The sequence below is a fragment of the Eleutherodactylus coqui genome, chromosome 6 (genome assembly GCF_035609145.1).
Source record: "Eleutherodactylus coqui strain aEleCoq1 chromosome 6, aEleCoq1.hap1, whole genome shotgun sequence".
Classification (NCBI taxonomy): Eukaryota; Metazoa; Chordata; class Amphibia; order Anura; family Eleutherodactylidae; genus Eleutherodactylus; species Eleutherodactylus coqui.
Genome location: NC_089842.1, coordinates 60,228,940 through 60,245,783, shown reverse-complemented (window position 1 = coordinate 60,245,783; position 16,844 = coordinate 60,228,940). Strand labels below are relative to the sequence as shown.

At 48.0% G+C, this 16,844-nt stretch overlaps 1 protein-coding gene across 1 annotated transcript in view; it reads right to left on the bottom strand.

Annotated features, from left to right (window-relative positions):
* TTLL10 (tubulin tyrosine ligase like 10) overlaps nt 1–16,844 on the bottom strand; it is an 83,370-nt gene that overhangs the window by 57,085 nt on the left and 9,441 nt on the right. Inside the window, exon 2 of the mRNA XM_066606902.1 lies at nt 8,910–9,289. Within this exon, the coding sequence (XP_066462999.1) occupies nt 8,910–9,234 (325 nt within the window). The 5' untranslated portion in view covers nt 9,235–9,289. The remainder of the gene's footprint in view (nt 1–8,909; nt 9,290–16,844) is intronic.

Below are 16,844 nucleotides of genomic sequence, written 5' to 3'. Positions count from 1 at the left end.
CTTTTGCGCTAGAATTGAATAATCGAGTTGGGACCTATTAGCTTTTCCTATTTATGACATAATCAATGCTCGTGCCAAATTTCACGTTTCTATGACACCGGAAAGTGAGAAAATTACATTCCGCACGTAAAATTTGGACGCTAATTCTTTTGCGCATAGCATTGAATAATGGAGTTGGGACCCATTAGCTTTTCCTATTTATGACATAATCAATGCTCGTGCCAAATTTCCCGTTTCTATGACACCGGAAAGTGAGAAAATTATATTCCGCACGTAAAATTTGGACGCTAATTCTTTTGCGCTAGAATTGAATAATCGAGTTGGGACCCATTAGCTTTTCCTATTTATGACATAATCAATGTTCGTGCCAAATTTCCCGTTTCTATGACACCGGAAAGTGAAGAAATTACATTCCGCACGTAAAATTTGGACGCTAATTCTTTTGCGCATAGAATTTAATAATCAAGTTGCGACCTATTAACTTTTCCTATTGATGACATAATCAATGCTCCTGCCAAATTTCACGTTTCTATGACACCAGAAAGTGGAAAAATTACATTCCGCACGTAAAATTTTGATGCCAATTCTTTTGCGCTAGAATTGAATAATGGAGTTGGGACCAATGAACTTTTCCTATTTATGACATAATCAATGCTCGTGCCAAATTTCAAGTTTCTATGACACCGGAAAGTGAGAAAATTAGATTCCGTACGTAAAATTTGGACGCTAATTCTTTTGCGCATAGAATTGAATAATCATGTTGGGACCCATTAACTTATCCTATTTATAACATAATCAATGCCCGTGCGAAATGTTAAGTTTCTATGACATTGGGAACTGAGAGATTTAGATTATGTACGTTAAATTTTGACGCCAATTCTTTTGCGCTAGAATTGAATAATCGAGTTGGGACCCAATTACTTTTCCTATTTTGGAGATAATCTATGCTTGCGCCAAAATTCATGTTTCTACGACATCGGGAAGTTGGAGAACTTTTGGCGAGTCAGTCAGTGAGTGAGTCAGTCAGTCAGTCAGTGAGTGAGTCAGTCAGTCAGTGAGTGAGTCAGTCAGTCAGTGAGTCAGTCAGTCAGTCAGTCAGTCAGTGAGGGCTTTCAGCTTTATATATATAGATAGTGACCAAATAATACCACCATAGAGGGACCTAATAATACTACTACCATAAAGGGACTAAATACTACTACCATACTGTGACACAAAAATAACAACTGTACATACCAAATATTCAGATATTTTTGCAAAGCTGGTTCATTGTTAACTCTAGATGCACTGCAGTAATAAATGGTTGATAAACGGTATACGGCCTTTGAATCATTCATTTTTTAATGCAGCAAGGCTTATTATTCCACTCGATCTACAAATAAATCTGCAGCAAATATTTACTGCCGTGCTGCGGGTAATATAAATTCTCTTTCTGCTATTTAGTGCTATGTGTCTGTATACTCCACTGCACTTTACCTTAGTGTCAATGTCAATCTAAGGGTGGTAGGACTGGCTCCGTTATGGAGGAACTGTGGCTGTTAATTTGGTGATATTATGGCTGTCATTCTGAGGTTCCTGTGGGTCAACAGAGCTGTTTGGTTTAAATAACTCACTTTTAACTATTTTATTAGGGACTTTGGAGTAAGTATTGCTTCTCAGTAAGTAGCTAGAGGTCTCCTGTTTTGGACTTTCGACTATTAACCAGAGTAGACAGCAGCTCTGGGGGACAGAGCATACTCCATGAAAAGACCCTTGATTTTGTGTAATGCTATGGTGTTGCATAAGAACAGTGATGATCCCTTTTGTTCCACCTCACATAAATGTCCTCTTAGTGCCTCATTGCAGCAATGATGTAAGGAGCTTACCCCAAAGGTTTAATGTTGCCATAGAAATTGGCTAGAGAGTTGCACCAAAATCACTGCATGCACCAACATTTGCCCACAGTGGAATTGAGCATGCTCACTGGACGCTTGTTGATTGGCTGATGAAAAGGGGAGTTTTTGATGCATAGCAAGCTGCACAGGGACTTTAAGGAAGGCTGGAGGAGCAGAGCTACCACTGAATTGGGGCTGAAGAAATTGGTGATGGAGCTGCCTGGGACAGAGGAGCAATCACTCCACGGGACAGGGGTGAATCGAGTGCAGTGACTGCAACAAGAACCACATGGTGGGAGAAGTCAATAGTAGTGCTCCCCACCCTGGGTAATGCTTCAGGAGAGCTCGGGTTGGTTGAAACTGTACCATCCATACATCGAACTGTAAGTGAGGTCAGCCTCAGCATAGACTATAGGTGTGCACAACAGGAAGGATATGTACCAATTACCTAGGAGACTTGTGCCACATATGCAGATTGTTCTAAGCAGATTGAACTGTGAGAGATGTTCGGCATTGCAAAAGGTTCCTTATTCACAGACGGAGATATTTTGCAATGGGAAATAGAACTGTTAACTAGAGATGAGCGAACACCAAAATGTTCGGGTGTTCGTTATTCGGAACGAACTTCCCGCGATGCTCGAGGGTTCGTTTCGAACAACGAACCCCATTGAAGTCAATGGGCGACCAGAGCATTTTTGTATTTCGCCGATGCTCGCTAAGGTTTTCATGTGTGAAAATCTGGGCAATTCAAGAAAGTGATGGGAATGACACAGTGACGGATAGGGCAGGCGAGGGGCTACATGGTGGGCTGCATCTCAAGTTCACAGGTCCCACTATTAAGCCACAATAGCGGCAAGAGTGCCCCCCCCCCCCCCCCACTGTCAGCATAAAGATCGTTCTCCTCTGCCACAGCTGTAACAGCTGTAGCAGAGAAGAACAATGTTTGCCCATTGAATTCAATGGAGCGGCAATACAGCAGGTTCCACTGAATGCAATGGGCTGCCCGCGATCGCAGGATGAATGGTCGGAAAGGGGTTAAATATATAACCCCTTTCCTGCAATTCATCCAGAAATGTGTTACACTAAAAATATATACCGGCGTATAAGGCGACCGGGCGTATAAGACGACCCCCCAACTGTCACCTTATACGCCGGTAATACAGTGGAGCAAAGAATAAAAATCATTACTTACGTTTTTAGATGATCTGCGGCGCTCCTGCAGACTGTCACTCCCTCCTAATCCACGGCAGACAAGCTTTCTCTATGAAAGGCTTTAAATCCCTGCCTCCAGAAAGACACGTGCCTTCAGCCAATCACAGCCAATGACAATGATGTCATTGAATGGCTGTGATTGGCTGTGTTTCTGGAGGCGGGGATTTCAAGCCTTGAAATCCCCGCCTCCAGAAACACAGCCAATCACAGCCATTCAATGACATCATTGTCATTGGCTGTGATTGGCTGAAGGCACGTGTGCTTCTGGAGGCAGGGATTTAAAGCCTTTCATAGAGAAAGCTTGTCTGCCGTGGATTAGGAGGGAGTGACAGCCTGCAGGAGCGCCGCAGATCATCTAAAAACGTAAGTAATGCTTTTTATTCTTTGCTCCACTGTATTACCGGCGTATAAGGTGACAGTTGGGGGGTCGTCTTATACGCCCGGTCGCCTTATACGCCGGTATATATTTTTAGTGTAACACATTTCTGGATGAATTGCAGGAAAGGGGTTATATATTTAACCCCTTTCCGACCATTCATCCTGCGATCGCCGGCAGCCCATTGCATTCAGTGGAACATGCTGTATTGCCGCTCCATTGAATTCAATGGGCAAACATCGTTCTTCTCTGCTACAGCTGTTACAGCTGTGCCAGAGAAGGAGGATTTGTCTTCTATATGTTCTCAATGGGGTCAGCGCTGCTGCCACTGGCCCCATTGAGCGCATATAGAATGCATCCATAGCGAACCGCGGGAGGGGCAGACTTTTATATCAGGCGGACACCTTATCTCCCCAGCCACTCACAGCAGGGGGGTGGTATAGGGCTTAAACGTTGCAGGGGGAAGTTGTAATGCCTTCCCTGTCTTTATATTGGCCAAAAAAAAGCGCTAACGTCTCAGGGAAGAAAGTTAAAGTAACCCGGACACCGCATGGTGTTCGTTACGGATAACGAACATACCGAACACCCTAATATTCGCACGAATATCAAGCTCGGAAGAACACGTTCGCTCATCTCTACTGTTAACCCATAATAGAAAACTGTGTATTATATTTGATAATCTGTATTTTTATGAGCTAGTACCAATAATAGTAGGATGGTATTGATACTACTCAGAAAGGGTTATTATTAAAGTTGAGCGAACGTACTCTGCCGAGCTTGATGCTCGTTCGAGTATTAGCATACTCGTTGGTGCTCGCCACTCGAGCGAGCATCATGCTGTGTTCGACCCCGCCCCAGTTTTGGCCCCTCCCCGCCGCTGACATGTCAGATTTGACCCCTCTCCGCTGCGACGCTGCGCACGTCAACGGTAGTTTGTGGAAGAGAGAGAGTGGGAGAGAGAGTGGGAGACTCAAAAGTGTTTGAGTCTCCCATTGAAGTCAATCGGGTTCGATACTCGAATAGAGCTCTCGAATTTTACGAAAAGCTCGACTCGAAAAACGAGGCCCCCAGCATTTTGCTGCTCGCTCATCTCTAGTTATTATATCCTAGTTAACAGTGGATCGTGTCACGATGATCGAAGGTAATAATGCAGTTGCTTACTCCTTATTACTATCCTATTGTTTGCTTTATTTCTGCGTTCTCTAATAAATATTGCACACTTTTGTTACTCCATCTGCTGCATCGTATCCTTAATCTTGTGTTGCCCTGCCTGCAACAATGATGCCACCAAAGTAATGATACACCCTCAGTGCACCCTACCGCAATGATGCCCCTTAATGCCCCCTTCACAATATGCATGCCACATGTTGCAGTTGTGCTCTGCTGGTTGTTATCCAGTCTGCTGCTCCTCACAGGACTCATCTTCTTGGCCTGTTGCATTCTAAGTCTTCTACCTCTCACTATTCTGTGCCCAACAGTCCCTACCTCCTGCCTTCCTTCCGTATATATGTTCTGTCACAAGACTCTAACTCCTCTATTATACCCCCTGGAAATGTATGAGGAATGGAGCTTGTCCTTATATACTGTGACACTGTCCAGTATTACATTGTCTAGGCACATACTATTGAAGGTTGAAGGGTAACAATCCAACTGTCACTTCATTCATACATTTCCAGGAGGCATAGCAGAGGAACAACATTATGCAAAGTTCTAAAGAAACATTTCTCCGAATTATCATTTTATCTAATAAAAAAGACATTTCAGGAGAGCTAAGTCCACTTTAAGTAACAGCCTATACAATACATTACTATCATGTAATGAAACCACAGCCTATGCTGACCACCACTCCACATAGCAGCACCATAGAGCAGCACTTTTGCAGTTGGCACATTACTTCCCCTTCTCTATGACCATACAGTATGGAGATCATCAATGCTGTACATTGTGTCATTGTGAGCGGAGATTAGAACAAGTCCAATCTTCTTTGTAGTACAAGCAGATGTAATGCGGCTGGATGCCAATCCGGAAATGTAGATGTCAAGCAGCAGTGGTTCCAGAGATATGTAGTTCCAGCAGTGCCGCCTGCCATGACTCACCTTGCAGTGTAATGAGGAAGAGCCGAGCACTTCTCCTTCTGCTTAATCAGGGGGCTTAGTAATAACGAGCTTTACTTGCTGGAAAGCCGATTAGCGGGTTTCTTTTCCTTTAACACTTCCAAGTACGGTGAAGTCTGGTTTATAATCTCTGTTTTTTAATAGCTCCTTAGGTTCGAAACAATAAGGCCACAAAAACCGCGACATTTCCACCGGGAGAACCGCCGCTTTGAAGCGGCCTGGCCGCTCGCTCTTCCGCTGCGGCCGGCGCTCCCATAAAGGAGAGCGCGGCCGCAGCGGAAAAAAAAAAATAGACATGCTGCGTTCGGCAAATCCGCGCCGCAGCAGCGGCTTCTGCTGGCTTAGCCGCAGCGGATTTGCCGTCCAGTGTGGACGAGATTTCTGAGAAATCTCGTGCACATGGCTGGCTAATCCCGGGATTAGCGACCGCATGCGGATTTGCCGCAGCGAAATTCCGCACGGAATTTCCACGGCAAATCCGCCCCGTGTGAACCCAGCCTTAGGGTGTACTGAAAGAGGAAGTTAGGGTGACTTCATACGAGCGTGTTTGCCGCCCACAGTCATGTACTATCCTGGTATGTTTGTACGCGTAATACACGCTAAGATAGAGCGTGCCGCGGTTTATCTTGCACGTGTATGTTGTGCAAGTTGTGTGAGCAGCAACATGGCCACCTGTGGAAGATTGATACAGCGTATTACGCGTGGAATACGTTGCACTGACACGCTTGTATGAGCCTGGCCCAAGTGAATGAGAACAAATGAATGATCACTGTTTAAACCGAATGATAAGTGAATGACCCAACAGTGATTTTTAAAATGAACGGCGGACAAAAAGTGAGTTATTATATTTAGCCGTTGGCTCACTTTTAGGCCTTATTCACATGATCATATATACACAGCTTTTGCAGCTGTATCCAAAAATGGCGACCAACTGAAGCATTGGTATCCAATGTATTCGTTCAGATGAGTGATTTTTAGGTGCATAAAAAAATAGCACATGGGTGACCGAAAACAGTGACTGTTTTTTTTTACGCAGCGTCAAAAGATAGGACTTGCCCTATCTTTTGCCGAGATACCCTGGTGGCTCCCATAGACTTCTATGGGAGTTTTAAAAAATGGAGGGAGAGGGAGTTTAGCTGCATTTAACGTAGGGAAAAGAAGACAGCTGGCGCTATTTAAGTATTAGCAGTCATTCCGAGGATATCTGACGACCGGGGGATTTCCACCTGCAGCATGTTTTTTCGCTGATATGACACCCGTGTGAATGGACGATAAATCACTAATTAAGATTCTTTATTCTATTCTTCATTCATGCGATTTTTAGCCACGACTGCTGAGCATCAAACCGTATACGATAGTGTGAAAGAGTGAACGATTATTGGTCACTTTCACTGGTTTAAAAAAATAATCATTCCATGTAAAAGCACCTTAAGCTCTTACTGACACGAGCACATTTGCGCAGACATTGCACAGAGAATAGAAATCTAATTGCGCATCATTGGCGTCTATGGGGGTGCGCAATTTTGCAGGAAATTGAAAACACCAGGGACTAATTAGGCTGCATCACAGTGTGGCTGTGTGCCACACCAATGTGAATGGTCTTCGGCAGTGTGGAAAGTACAGTAAAACGCAACATTCCAATATATACAGTGTTAAAACGCTGCGTCTGAAGGCTATACAGTAAAAAACGCTGTTGAACATGCAAATACACAACACCTGATGTACAAAAATGCAGTGCAAATACGCATTCAGCCTTAGCCTGAAGTGGTGCACTTTGTTAGCAAAACAACTCGTGTGTATGTATTATGTAACCACATGCTAGGTCTCACAATCACTCATCATCACCATAGCATCTACAGGGTGGGACACGGAGGGGCAGCTCGGCACAACTGGCATAACTATAGGGGATATGGTTGCACCTGGGCCTAAGAGCCTTGGAGGGCCCATAAGGCCTCTCTTCTCCATACAGGGAGCCCCGTACTATGAATAAAGCATTATAGTTGGGGGCCCTGTTACAGATATTGCATTGGAGCCCAGGAGCTTCAAGTTACGCCTCTGCGTTAAGGAGTAAAGATAAGTTGGGGGGCGCCAAGATAAACTTTTGCACCCAGGACCATGAGCCTTTAGCTGTGTCCCTGCTGCCCGCTCCTCTGACCCTGACCACCAGCATTGGGGCCCAGGAGCTTCAAGTTACGCCTCTGCCCAGCACCACACTGTTATGAGAGCGGTCTAAGGGTACATTCACACACAGCGGAAAATCCAAAATAAGCATATTTTATATATCAAATAACGCATCAAAATTTACCCTGTTGGGGTGGATTTTGGTGTGAAACCACACTCCTTCTACTAAAAGGGTTAAATCAGGTGCAGTTATGCACAAATGGTCCGGTTTTTGACATGGAGATGATGCGGATTTTGGTGAGAATTTTCTGCTGCAGAAAATCTGCATCATTTTCCGCTACGTGTGAGCATATCCTTTAAGAATATCTGTCCTTGTTGCCCATAGCAACCATATACAGTGCAGCTTTTATTTCTTATTACTACTGAAGTGAAAGCTGAGCTATGATTTGTTGCTAAGGGCAAAAAAATATTCTTTTAGACACCTTTAATAAGAGTGCGGAGCTGGGCCAACTTCCATGGCCCAACCCGTATAACAAGCAGCATTGCAATGGCAGCCTTTAGTGAGTACCGAGCTGCTGGTCAGGTGATGCGGAAGTGGAATCACATGACCAGCGGCTCAGCGCTCACCGGGGCAATGTGCTGGGGTGTAATGACAGACTTATGTATTCCAAGGTGAGGAGGAGTGATGTAGCTACTAAAATCAGCTGTTCCTGCTCCATGTGAACATAACCTAACAGTTGTTCATCCCTATAGTTGCAATTCTCAACGTAGGTAAAAAACAAAACAAATGAGCACCTATCAAGATGCTTCTTGATCGATGCTGATATACATCAGGCTGAGAATCGGCCATGTAGAAGGACCTTTATCCTCTGACATACCCCCTTGGTGGTTGCTCGGAGTTGGGACCACCACTAATTACCCGATTTGAGAGTTGACTTCACTCGATAAAGGGCCAGACCACCAGGGTTCCTACACCCCCAACCTTGGCTGCATACTTCAAGATCTGTTCATGGAATTAACAGAGTTTCATATCCTCAATACCTCAAACAAGTTAGAATCTTGGGAGTATGTGAAGGTACAATAGATCTGTCAAATTGTAGAAAATTCCCCAAATCTCTAACTTTGGGTGCCAGAAATATTGGTGAAAACTTCGACAACCAAAAACATCTCAACTTTTTTAGTTAAAGTAAACAAAAACACCTTTGAACATACCTGGTAAAACTTGTGAATCTGCGCCTCGCTGGCAGCTCGCCTTCTTTCTTGCTGTGGAAGGTGCTTTCCTTGATGACCTAGAAGCTTTCCCGAGAGGCCTTGTAGATTCATCATGGCTTTTTTCCTGTGAAAGATGATTTTCTGGCGGCTCGTGTTTGTCATTGCTGGCTGCAGATGGTGTCGCTCCTTCTATAGCATCCTTTGTAGTTCTTTGCCTTTCATATTGTTTGATTCCCACTGGCTCTGAAGACCGTTTTGATGTTTCACACAATTGTTGCTGAGAGTCTCCATCCCTTGGCTCTGATGGACTGCTCTTCAGCTGCATATTGGGAGATGCCAGGTCTATGAAGTGAACCTAAAGCATTCTATAATGCTGTTATCTGAGGGGGTACAAGATATTTAGAGCATTTTAGAAAAATAGTAATAAAGGAACATTTGCCCTCATTTCCACTATTGGTTATCTGCCTATGCGTAAGCTTTGCACTGGCCATTGATATAACTATGGCCACCAGCATCAGAATGATGAAGATGATTGTTAATGCTGGTTCTAATCTATATAGACTGTTGCACTATGAATATTATGAAAATTAAAACTATCAGAGGAGGGATTAATTAGGGGCAGGAGGAAAGTCTAGTCAAAAGTGGATGCTATATGATTAGAGATGAGCGAGCACCCAAATGCTCGGGTCCGCGTTATTCGAGTAGAGCTTTTCCTAAAATTCGAGAGCTCTACTCGAGTAATGAACCCCATTGACTACAATGGGTGACTTGAGCATTTTTGTATGTGGGACGCCGGGTCCCGAGCTTTTTTTTTTTTCTTGGTATGTGTGTTCTCTCTTTCTGCCAGCCAGCCAAAAAATTTGCCATTGGCGCGTGTGCTGCATCGCAGAAGGGAGGGGCCAAAACAGGCACTTCACAGCGGGGAGGAGCCAAAAACTGTGGTGGGGTCGAACACGGCGTGATGCGCGTTCGAGTAATGAGCACCATCGAGTACGCTAATAATCGAACGAGCATCAAGCTCAGCAGAGTACGTTCGCTCAACTCTATATATGATGCATACAGAGTGGAGATGAGCGAACGTGCTCGTTTAGGGCAATTACTCGATCGAGCATCGCTTTTTTCGAGTAACTGCCTACTCGGGCGAAATGATTCGGGGGCGGCGGGGTGGAGCGGGGGGTAGCAGGGGGGAACAGGGGGGATCTTCTCTCTCTCTTTTTCCCGCACTCCCCACCGCAACCCCCCACTCACCCCCAACGCCCCCCGAATCTTTTCGCCCAATTAGGCAGTTACTCGAAAAATGCTCAACTCTAATAGAGAGGTATCCAAGACGCTGGAATCATTGGTCAATCATAGCATTTATTCAACTTTTCTCTTTTCTCAAGCCATCAGGGCACACGAAAATAGAACATGCTGTGAGTCTTCCGTCTCGCAGAATCGCTGTCATAGAAAAACTGCCCGTGTAAATGGACCCATTACAAATATTGGGTTGTATTTTCGTACGAGTTTTGCACGTCTCACAACACACAATTTTCTCACCCATGTAAATGCACCCTGAGGGTGCCTACCCACTTGCGATTTTTTTTCCTGTGATGTTTTGCGTTTTTTCTCAAGAGCAATTAGTATAGAATAGAGATGAGCGAGCACCAAAATGTTCGGGTGTTCGTTACTCGGGACGAACTTTTCGCGATGCTCGAGGGTTCGTTTCGAGTAACGAACCCCATTGAAGTCAATGGGCGACCCGAGCATTTTTGTATTTCGCCGATGCTCGCTAAGGTTTCCTTGTGTGAAAATCTGGGCAATTCAAGAAAGTGATGGGTACGACACAGCAACGGATAGGGCAGGCGAGGGGCTACATGTTGGGCTGCATCTCAAGTTCTCAGGTCCCACTATTAAGCCACAATAGCGGCAAGAGTGCCCCCCCCCCCCCTCCCAACAACTTTTACTTCTGAAAAGCCCTCATTAGCATGGCATACCTTTGCTAAGCACCACACTACCTCCAACAAAGCACAATCACTGCCTGCATGACACTCCACTGCCACTTCTCCTGGGTTACATGCTGCCCAACCGCCCCCCCCTCTCCCCCCCACAGCGCACACCAAAGTGTCCCTGCGCAGCCTTCAGCTGCCCTCATGCCACACCACCCTCATGTCTATTTAGAAGTGCGTCTGCCATGAGGAGGAACCGCAGGCACACACTGCAGAGGGTTGGCACGGCTAGGCAGCGATCCTCTTTAAAAGGGGCGGGGCGATAGCCCACAATGCTGTACAGAAGCAATGAGAAATAGAATCCTGTGCCACCGCCATCAGGAGCTGCACACGTGGGCATAGCAATGGGGAACCTATGTGCCACACACTATTCATTCTGTCAAGGTGTCTCTGCATGCCCCAGTCAGACCGGGCTTTTTAATTCATAGACACAGGCAGGTACAACTCCCTATTGTGAAGTCCCTGTCGACCGACAGCATGGGTGGCTCCCTGGAACCTACCGGCGATACACAAAAATATCCCATTGCATTGCCCAACACAGCTGAGGTAGTAATGTCGTGCTTAATGCAGGTGGGCTTCGGCCCACACTGCATGCCCCAGTCTGACTCGGGTTCTTTACAAGTGGAAGCAGATGCATTTATAATTCCCTGTGGACCCACAGCATGGGTGGGTGCCAGGAAGCCACGGGCGGTACATAGAAATATCCCATTGCATTGCCCAACACAGCTGAGGTAGTAATGTCGTGCTTAATGCAGGTGGGCTTCGGCCCACACTGCATGCCCCAATCAGACTGGGGTTCTTTACAAGTGGACACATGTAGGTTAAACTCCGTGTGCACCTACAGCATGGGTGGCTCCCTGGAACCCACCGGCGATACACAAAAATATCCAATTGCATTGCCCAACACAGCTGAGGTAGTAATGTCGTGCTTAATGCAGGTGGGCTTCGGCCCACACTGCATGCCCCAGTCAGACTGGGGTTCTTTACAAGTGGAAACAGATGCATTTATAATTCCCTGTGGACCCACAGCATGGGTGGGTGCCAGGAAGCCACCGGCGGTACATAAAAATATCCCATTGCATTGCCCAACACAACTGAGGTAATGTCATGTTTAATGCAAGTGGGCTTCGGTCCACACTGCATGCCCCAGTCAGACTGGGGCTCTTTAGAAGTGGACACATGTAGTTACAACTCCGTGTGGACCCACGGCATGGGTGGCTCCCTGGAACCCACCGGCGGTACATAAATATATCCCATTGCAGTGCCCAACACAGCTGATGTAACGTCAGCTGTAATGCAGGTGGGCAAAAAATTAATTGGATTACACTGTAGGCGAGGGCCCACAAAAATTGGTGTACCAACAGTACTAATGTACCTCAGAAAAATTGCCCATGCCCAACCAAGAGGGCAGGTGAAACCTATTAATCGCTTTGGTTAATGTGGCTTAAGTGGTAACTAGGCCTGGAGGCAGCCCAGTTTAACGAAAAATTGGTTCAAGTTAAAGTTTCAACGCTTTTAAGAGCATTGAAACATATAAAAATTGTTTAGAAAAATTATATGAGTGAGCCTTGTGGCCCTAAGAAAAATTGCCCGTTCAGCGTGATTACGTGAGGTTTCAGGAGGAGGAGCAGGAGGAGGAGGAGGAGGAGGAATATTAGACACAGATTGATGAAGCAGAAATGTCCCCGTTTTGGATGGTGAGAGAGAACGATGCTTCCATCCGCGGGTGCATAATACGTATTGCTTAGGTATCGCTGCTGTCCGCTGGTGCAGAAGAGAAGTCTGGGGAAATCCAGGCTTTGTTCATCTTGATGAGTGTAAGCCTGTCGGCACTGTCGGTTGACAGGTGGGTACGCTTATCCGTGATGATTCCCCCAGCCACACTAAACACACTCTCTGACAAGACGCTAGCCGCAGGACAAGCAAGCACCTCCAGGGCATACAGCGCGAGTTCAGGCCACGTGTCCAGCTTCGACACCCAGTAGTTGTAGGGAGCAGAGGCGTCACGGAGGACGGTCGTGCGATCGGCTATGTACTCCCTCACCATCCTTTTACAGTGCTCCCGCCGACTCAGCCGTGACTGGGGAGCGGTGACACAGTCTTGCTGGGGAGCCATAAAGCTGGCAAAGGCCTTGGAGAATGTTCCCCTGCCTGCGCTGTACATGCTGCATGATCTCTGCGCCTCCCCTGCTACCTGGCCCTCGGAACTGCACCTTCTGCCACTAGCGCTGTCGGATGGGAAGTTTACCATCAGTTTGTCCACCAGCGCCCTGTGGTATTGCATCATTCTCGAACCCCTTTCCTCTTCGGGAATGAGAGTGCAAAGGCTCTCCTTATACCGTGGGTCGAGCAGTGTGTACACCCAGTAATCCGTAGTGGCCAGAATGCGTGTAACGCGAGGGTCACGAGAAAGGCATCCTAACATGAAGTCAGCCATGTGTGCCAGGGTACCTGTACGCAACACATGGCTGTCTTCACTAGGAAGATCACTTTCAGGATCCTCCTCCTCCTCCTCTTCCTCCTCCTCAGGCCATACACGCTGAAAGGATGACAGGCAAGCAGCATGGGTACCGTCAGCAGTGGGCCAAGCTGTCTCTTCCCCCTCCTCCTCATCCTCCTCATGCTCCTCCTCCTCCTCCTGAACGCGCTGAGATATAGACAGGAGGGTGCTCTGACTATCCAGCGACATACTGTCTTCCCCCGGCTCTGTTTCCGAGTGCAAAGCGTCTGCCTTTATGCTTTGCAGGGAACTTCTCAAGATGCATAGCAGAGGAATGGTGACGCTAATGATTGCAGCATCGCCGCTCACCACCTGGGTAGACTCCTCAAATTTTCCAAGGACCTGGCAGATGGCTGCCAACCAGGGCCACTCTTCTGTAAATAATTGAGGAGGCTGACTCACACTGCGCCGCGCAAGTTGGAGTTGGTATTCCACTATAGCTCTACGCTGCTCATAGAGTCTGGCCAACATGTGGAGCGTAGAGTTCCACTGTGTGGGCACGTCACACAGCAGTCGGTGCACTGGCAGATTAAACCGATGTTGCAGTGTCCACAGGGTGGCAGCGTGCGTGTGGGATTTGCCGAAATGTGCGCAGAGCTGGCGCACCTTTCCGAGCAGGTATGACAAGTGGGGGTAGCTTTTCAGAAAGCGCTGACCCACCAAATTAAACACATGGGCCAGGCATGGCACGTGCGTGAGGCTGCCGAGCTGCAGAGCCGCCACCAGCTTACGGCCGTTGTCACACACGACCATGCCCGGTTGGAGGCTCAGCGGCACAAGCCAGCGGTCGGTCTGCTCTGTCAGATCCTGCAGCAGTTCGTGGGCCGTGGGCCTCTTCTCTCCTAAGCTGAGTAGTTTCAGCACGGCCTGCTGACGCTGGCCCACCGCTGTGCTGCCACGCCGCGTTACACCGACTGCTGGCGACGTGCTGCTGACACATCTTGATTGCGAGACAGAGGTTGCGTTGGAGGAGGAGGAGGAGGAAGGTGCTTTAGTGGAGGAAGCATACACCGCCGCAGATACCACCACCGAGCTGTGGCCCGCAATTCTGGGGGTGGGTATGACGTGAGCGGTCCCAGGCTCTGACTCTGTCCCAGCCTCCACTAAATTCACCCAATGTGCCGTCAGGGAGATATAGTGGCCCTGCCCGCCTGTGCTTGTCCACGTGTCTGTTGTTAAGTGGACCTTGGCAGTAACCGCGTTGGTGAGTGCGCGTACAATGTTGCGGGAGACGTGGTCGTGCAGGCCTGGGACGTCACATCGGGAAAAGTAGTGGCGACTGGGAACTGAGTAGCGCGGGGCCGCCGCCGCCATCATGCTTTTGAAAGCCTCCGTTTCCACAAGCCTATACGGCAGCATCTCTAGGCTGATCAATTTTGCAATGTGCACGTTTAACGCTTGAGCGTGCGGGTGCGTGGCGGCGTACTTGCGCTTGCGCTCAAACTGTGGCGCTAGCGATGTCTGGACGCTACGCTGAGAGACATTGCTGGATGGGTCCGAGGACAGCGGAGGTGAGGGTGTGGGTGCAGGCCAGGAGATGGTAGTGCCTGTGTCCTCAGAGGGGGGTTGGATCTCAGTGGCAGGTTGGGGCACAGGGGGAGAGGCAATGGTGCAAACCGGAGGCGGTGAACGGGCATCGTCCCACCTTGTGGGGTGCTTGGCCATCATATGCCTGCGCATGCTGTTGGTGGTGCCTCTCCAGCTGATCTTGGCGCGACAAAGGTTGCACACCACTGTTCGTCGGTCGTCTGCACTCTCAGTGAAAAACTGCCAGACCTTTGAGCACCTCGGCCTCTGCAGGGTGGCATGGCGCGAGGGGGCGCTTTGGGAAACAGTTGGTGGATTATTCGGTCTGGCCCTGCCTCTACCCCTGGCCACCACACTGGCTCGGCCTGTGCCCACACCCTGACTTGGGCCTCCACGTCCTCGCCCTCGTCCACGTCCTATAGGTCTACCCCTACCCCTGAGCATGGTGTATTACCAGTGATTTGATTTCCCAGGCAGGAAAGAAAATGGCGCAAGCCTGCAGCCAAAATAGAATTTTTTCCCTTGTTTTTCAAAGGACAAGCCACACTGCGTGTATTCAATGAATACTACTAAGTTTAATAACTGTGTTGTGGCCCTGCAAATGTGTCAGAGAACTGCAGTGATGCAAAGTTATTGGCTCCAGCAGATCAGGGATTTCCCATGCAGGAAAAAAATTGGCGCAAGCCTGCAGTAAAACGTAGCTGGCTGTGTCTGATTTTTTTTAACGTTCTGCACGCAGCACACACGTACCCAGAGCCCTGAGGACTGTCAGAGGCAGGTGAAATACAATTTTTTCCCTTGTTTTTCAAAGGACAAGCCACACTGCGTCTATTCAATGAATAATGTATGTCTTCTGGCCCTGCCTACACAATTCTATCCCTGTAGTATTAAAGGAGATGTCCCGCGCCGAAACGGGTTTTTTTTTTTTTAAACCCCCCCCCCGTTCGGCGCGAGACAACCCCGATGCAGGGGTTAAAAAAACCACCCGCACAGCGCTTACCTGAATCCCGGCGGTCCGGTGACTTCAATACTTACCGCTGAAGATGGCCGCCGGGATCCTCTATCTTCGTGGACCGCAGCTCTTCTGTGCGGTCCACTGCCGATTCCAGCCTCCTGATTGGCTGGAATCGGCACGTGACGGGGCGGAGCTACACGGAGCTACACGGAGCCCCATAGAGAACAGCAGAAGACCCGGACTGCGCAAGCGCGGCTAATTTGGCCATCGGAGGCCAAAAATTAGTCGGCACCATGGAGACGAGGACGCCAGCAACGGAGCAGGTAAGTATAAAACTTTTTATAACTTCTGTATGGCTCATAATTAATGCACAATGTATATTACAAAGTGCATTATTATGGCCATACAGAAGTGTATAACCCCACTTGCTGCCTCGGGACATCTCCTTTAATGCCGGGTGCAATGGTCTGCACAGCCGGTTTTGAGAAAAAAAAAAAAAATGCAACACTGCTAACAGCAGCCTGGACAGTACTGCACACGGATAGATGTGGCCCTAGAAAGGACCGTTGGGGTTCTTGAAGCCTACACTCACTGCTAACACTCTCCCTGCCTAACCACCACTTCTGTCCCTATTGCAGGGCGCAATGCTCTGCAGATCCAATTTTGAAAAAAAAAAAAAAAATACAGTGCTAACACAGTACTGCACACTATTAGATGTGGCCCTGAGAAGGACCGTTGGGGTTCTTGAAGCCTACACTAACTCCTAACGCTCTCCCTACAGCAGCTCCAGCACGATAGTACTTTCCCTCAGCTAACTCACAAGGCATGTGCGGCGAGCCGTGGGAGGGGCCGAATTTATACTCGGGTGACATCTGATCGCCCCAGCCACTCACAGCAGGGGGGTGGTATAGGGCTTGAACGTCACAGGGGGAAGTTGTAATGCCTTCCCTGTCTTTCAATTGGCCAGA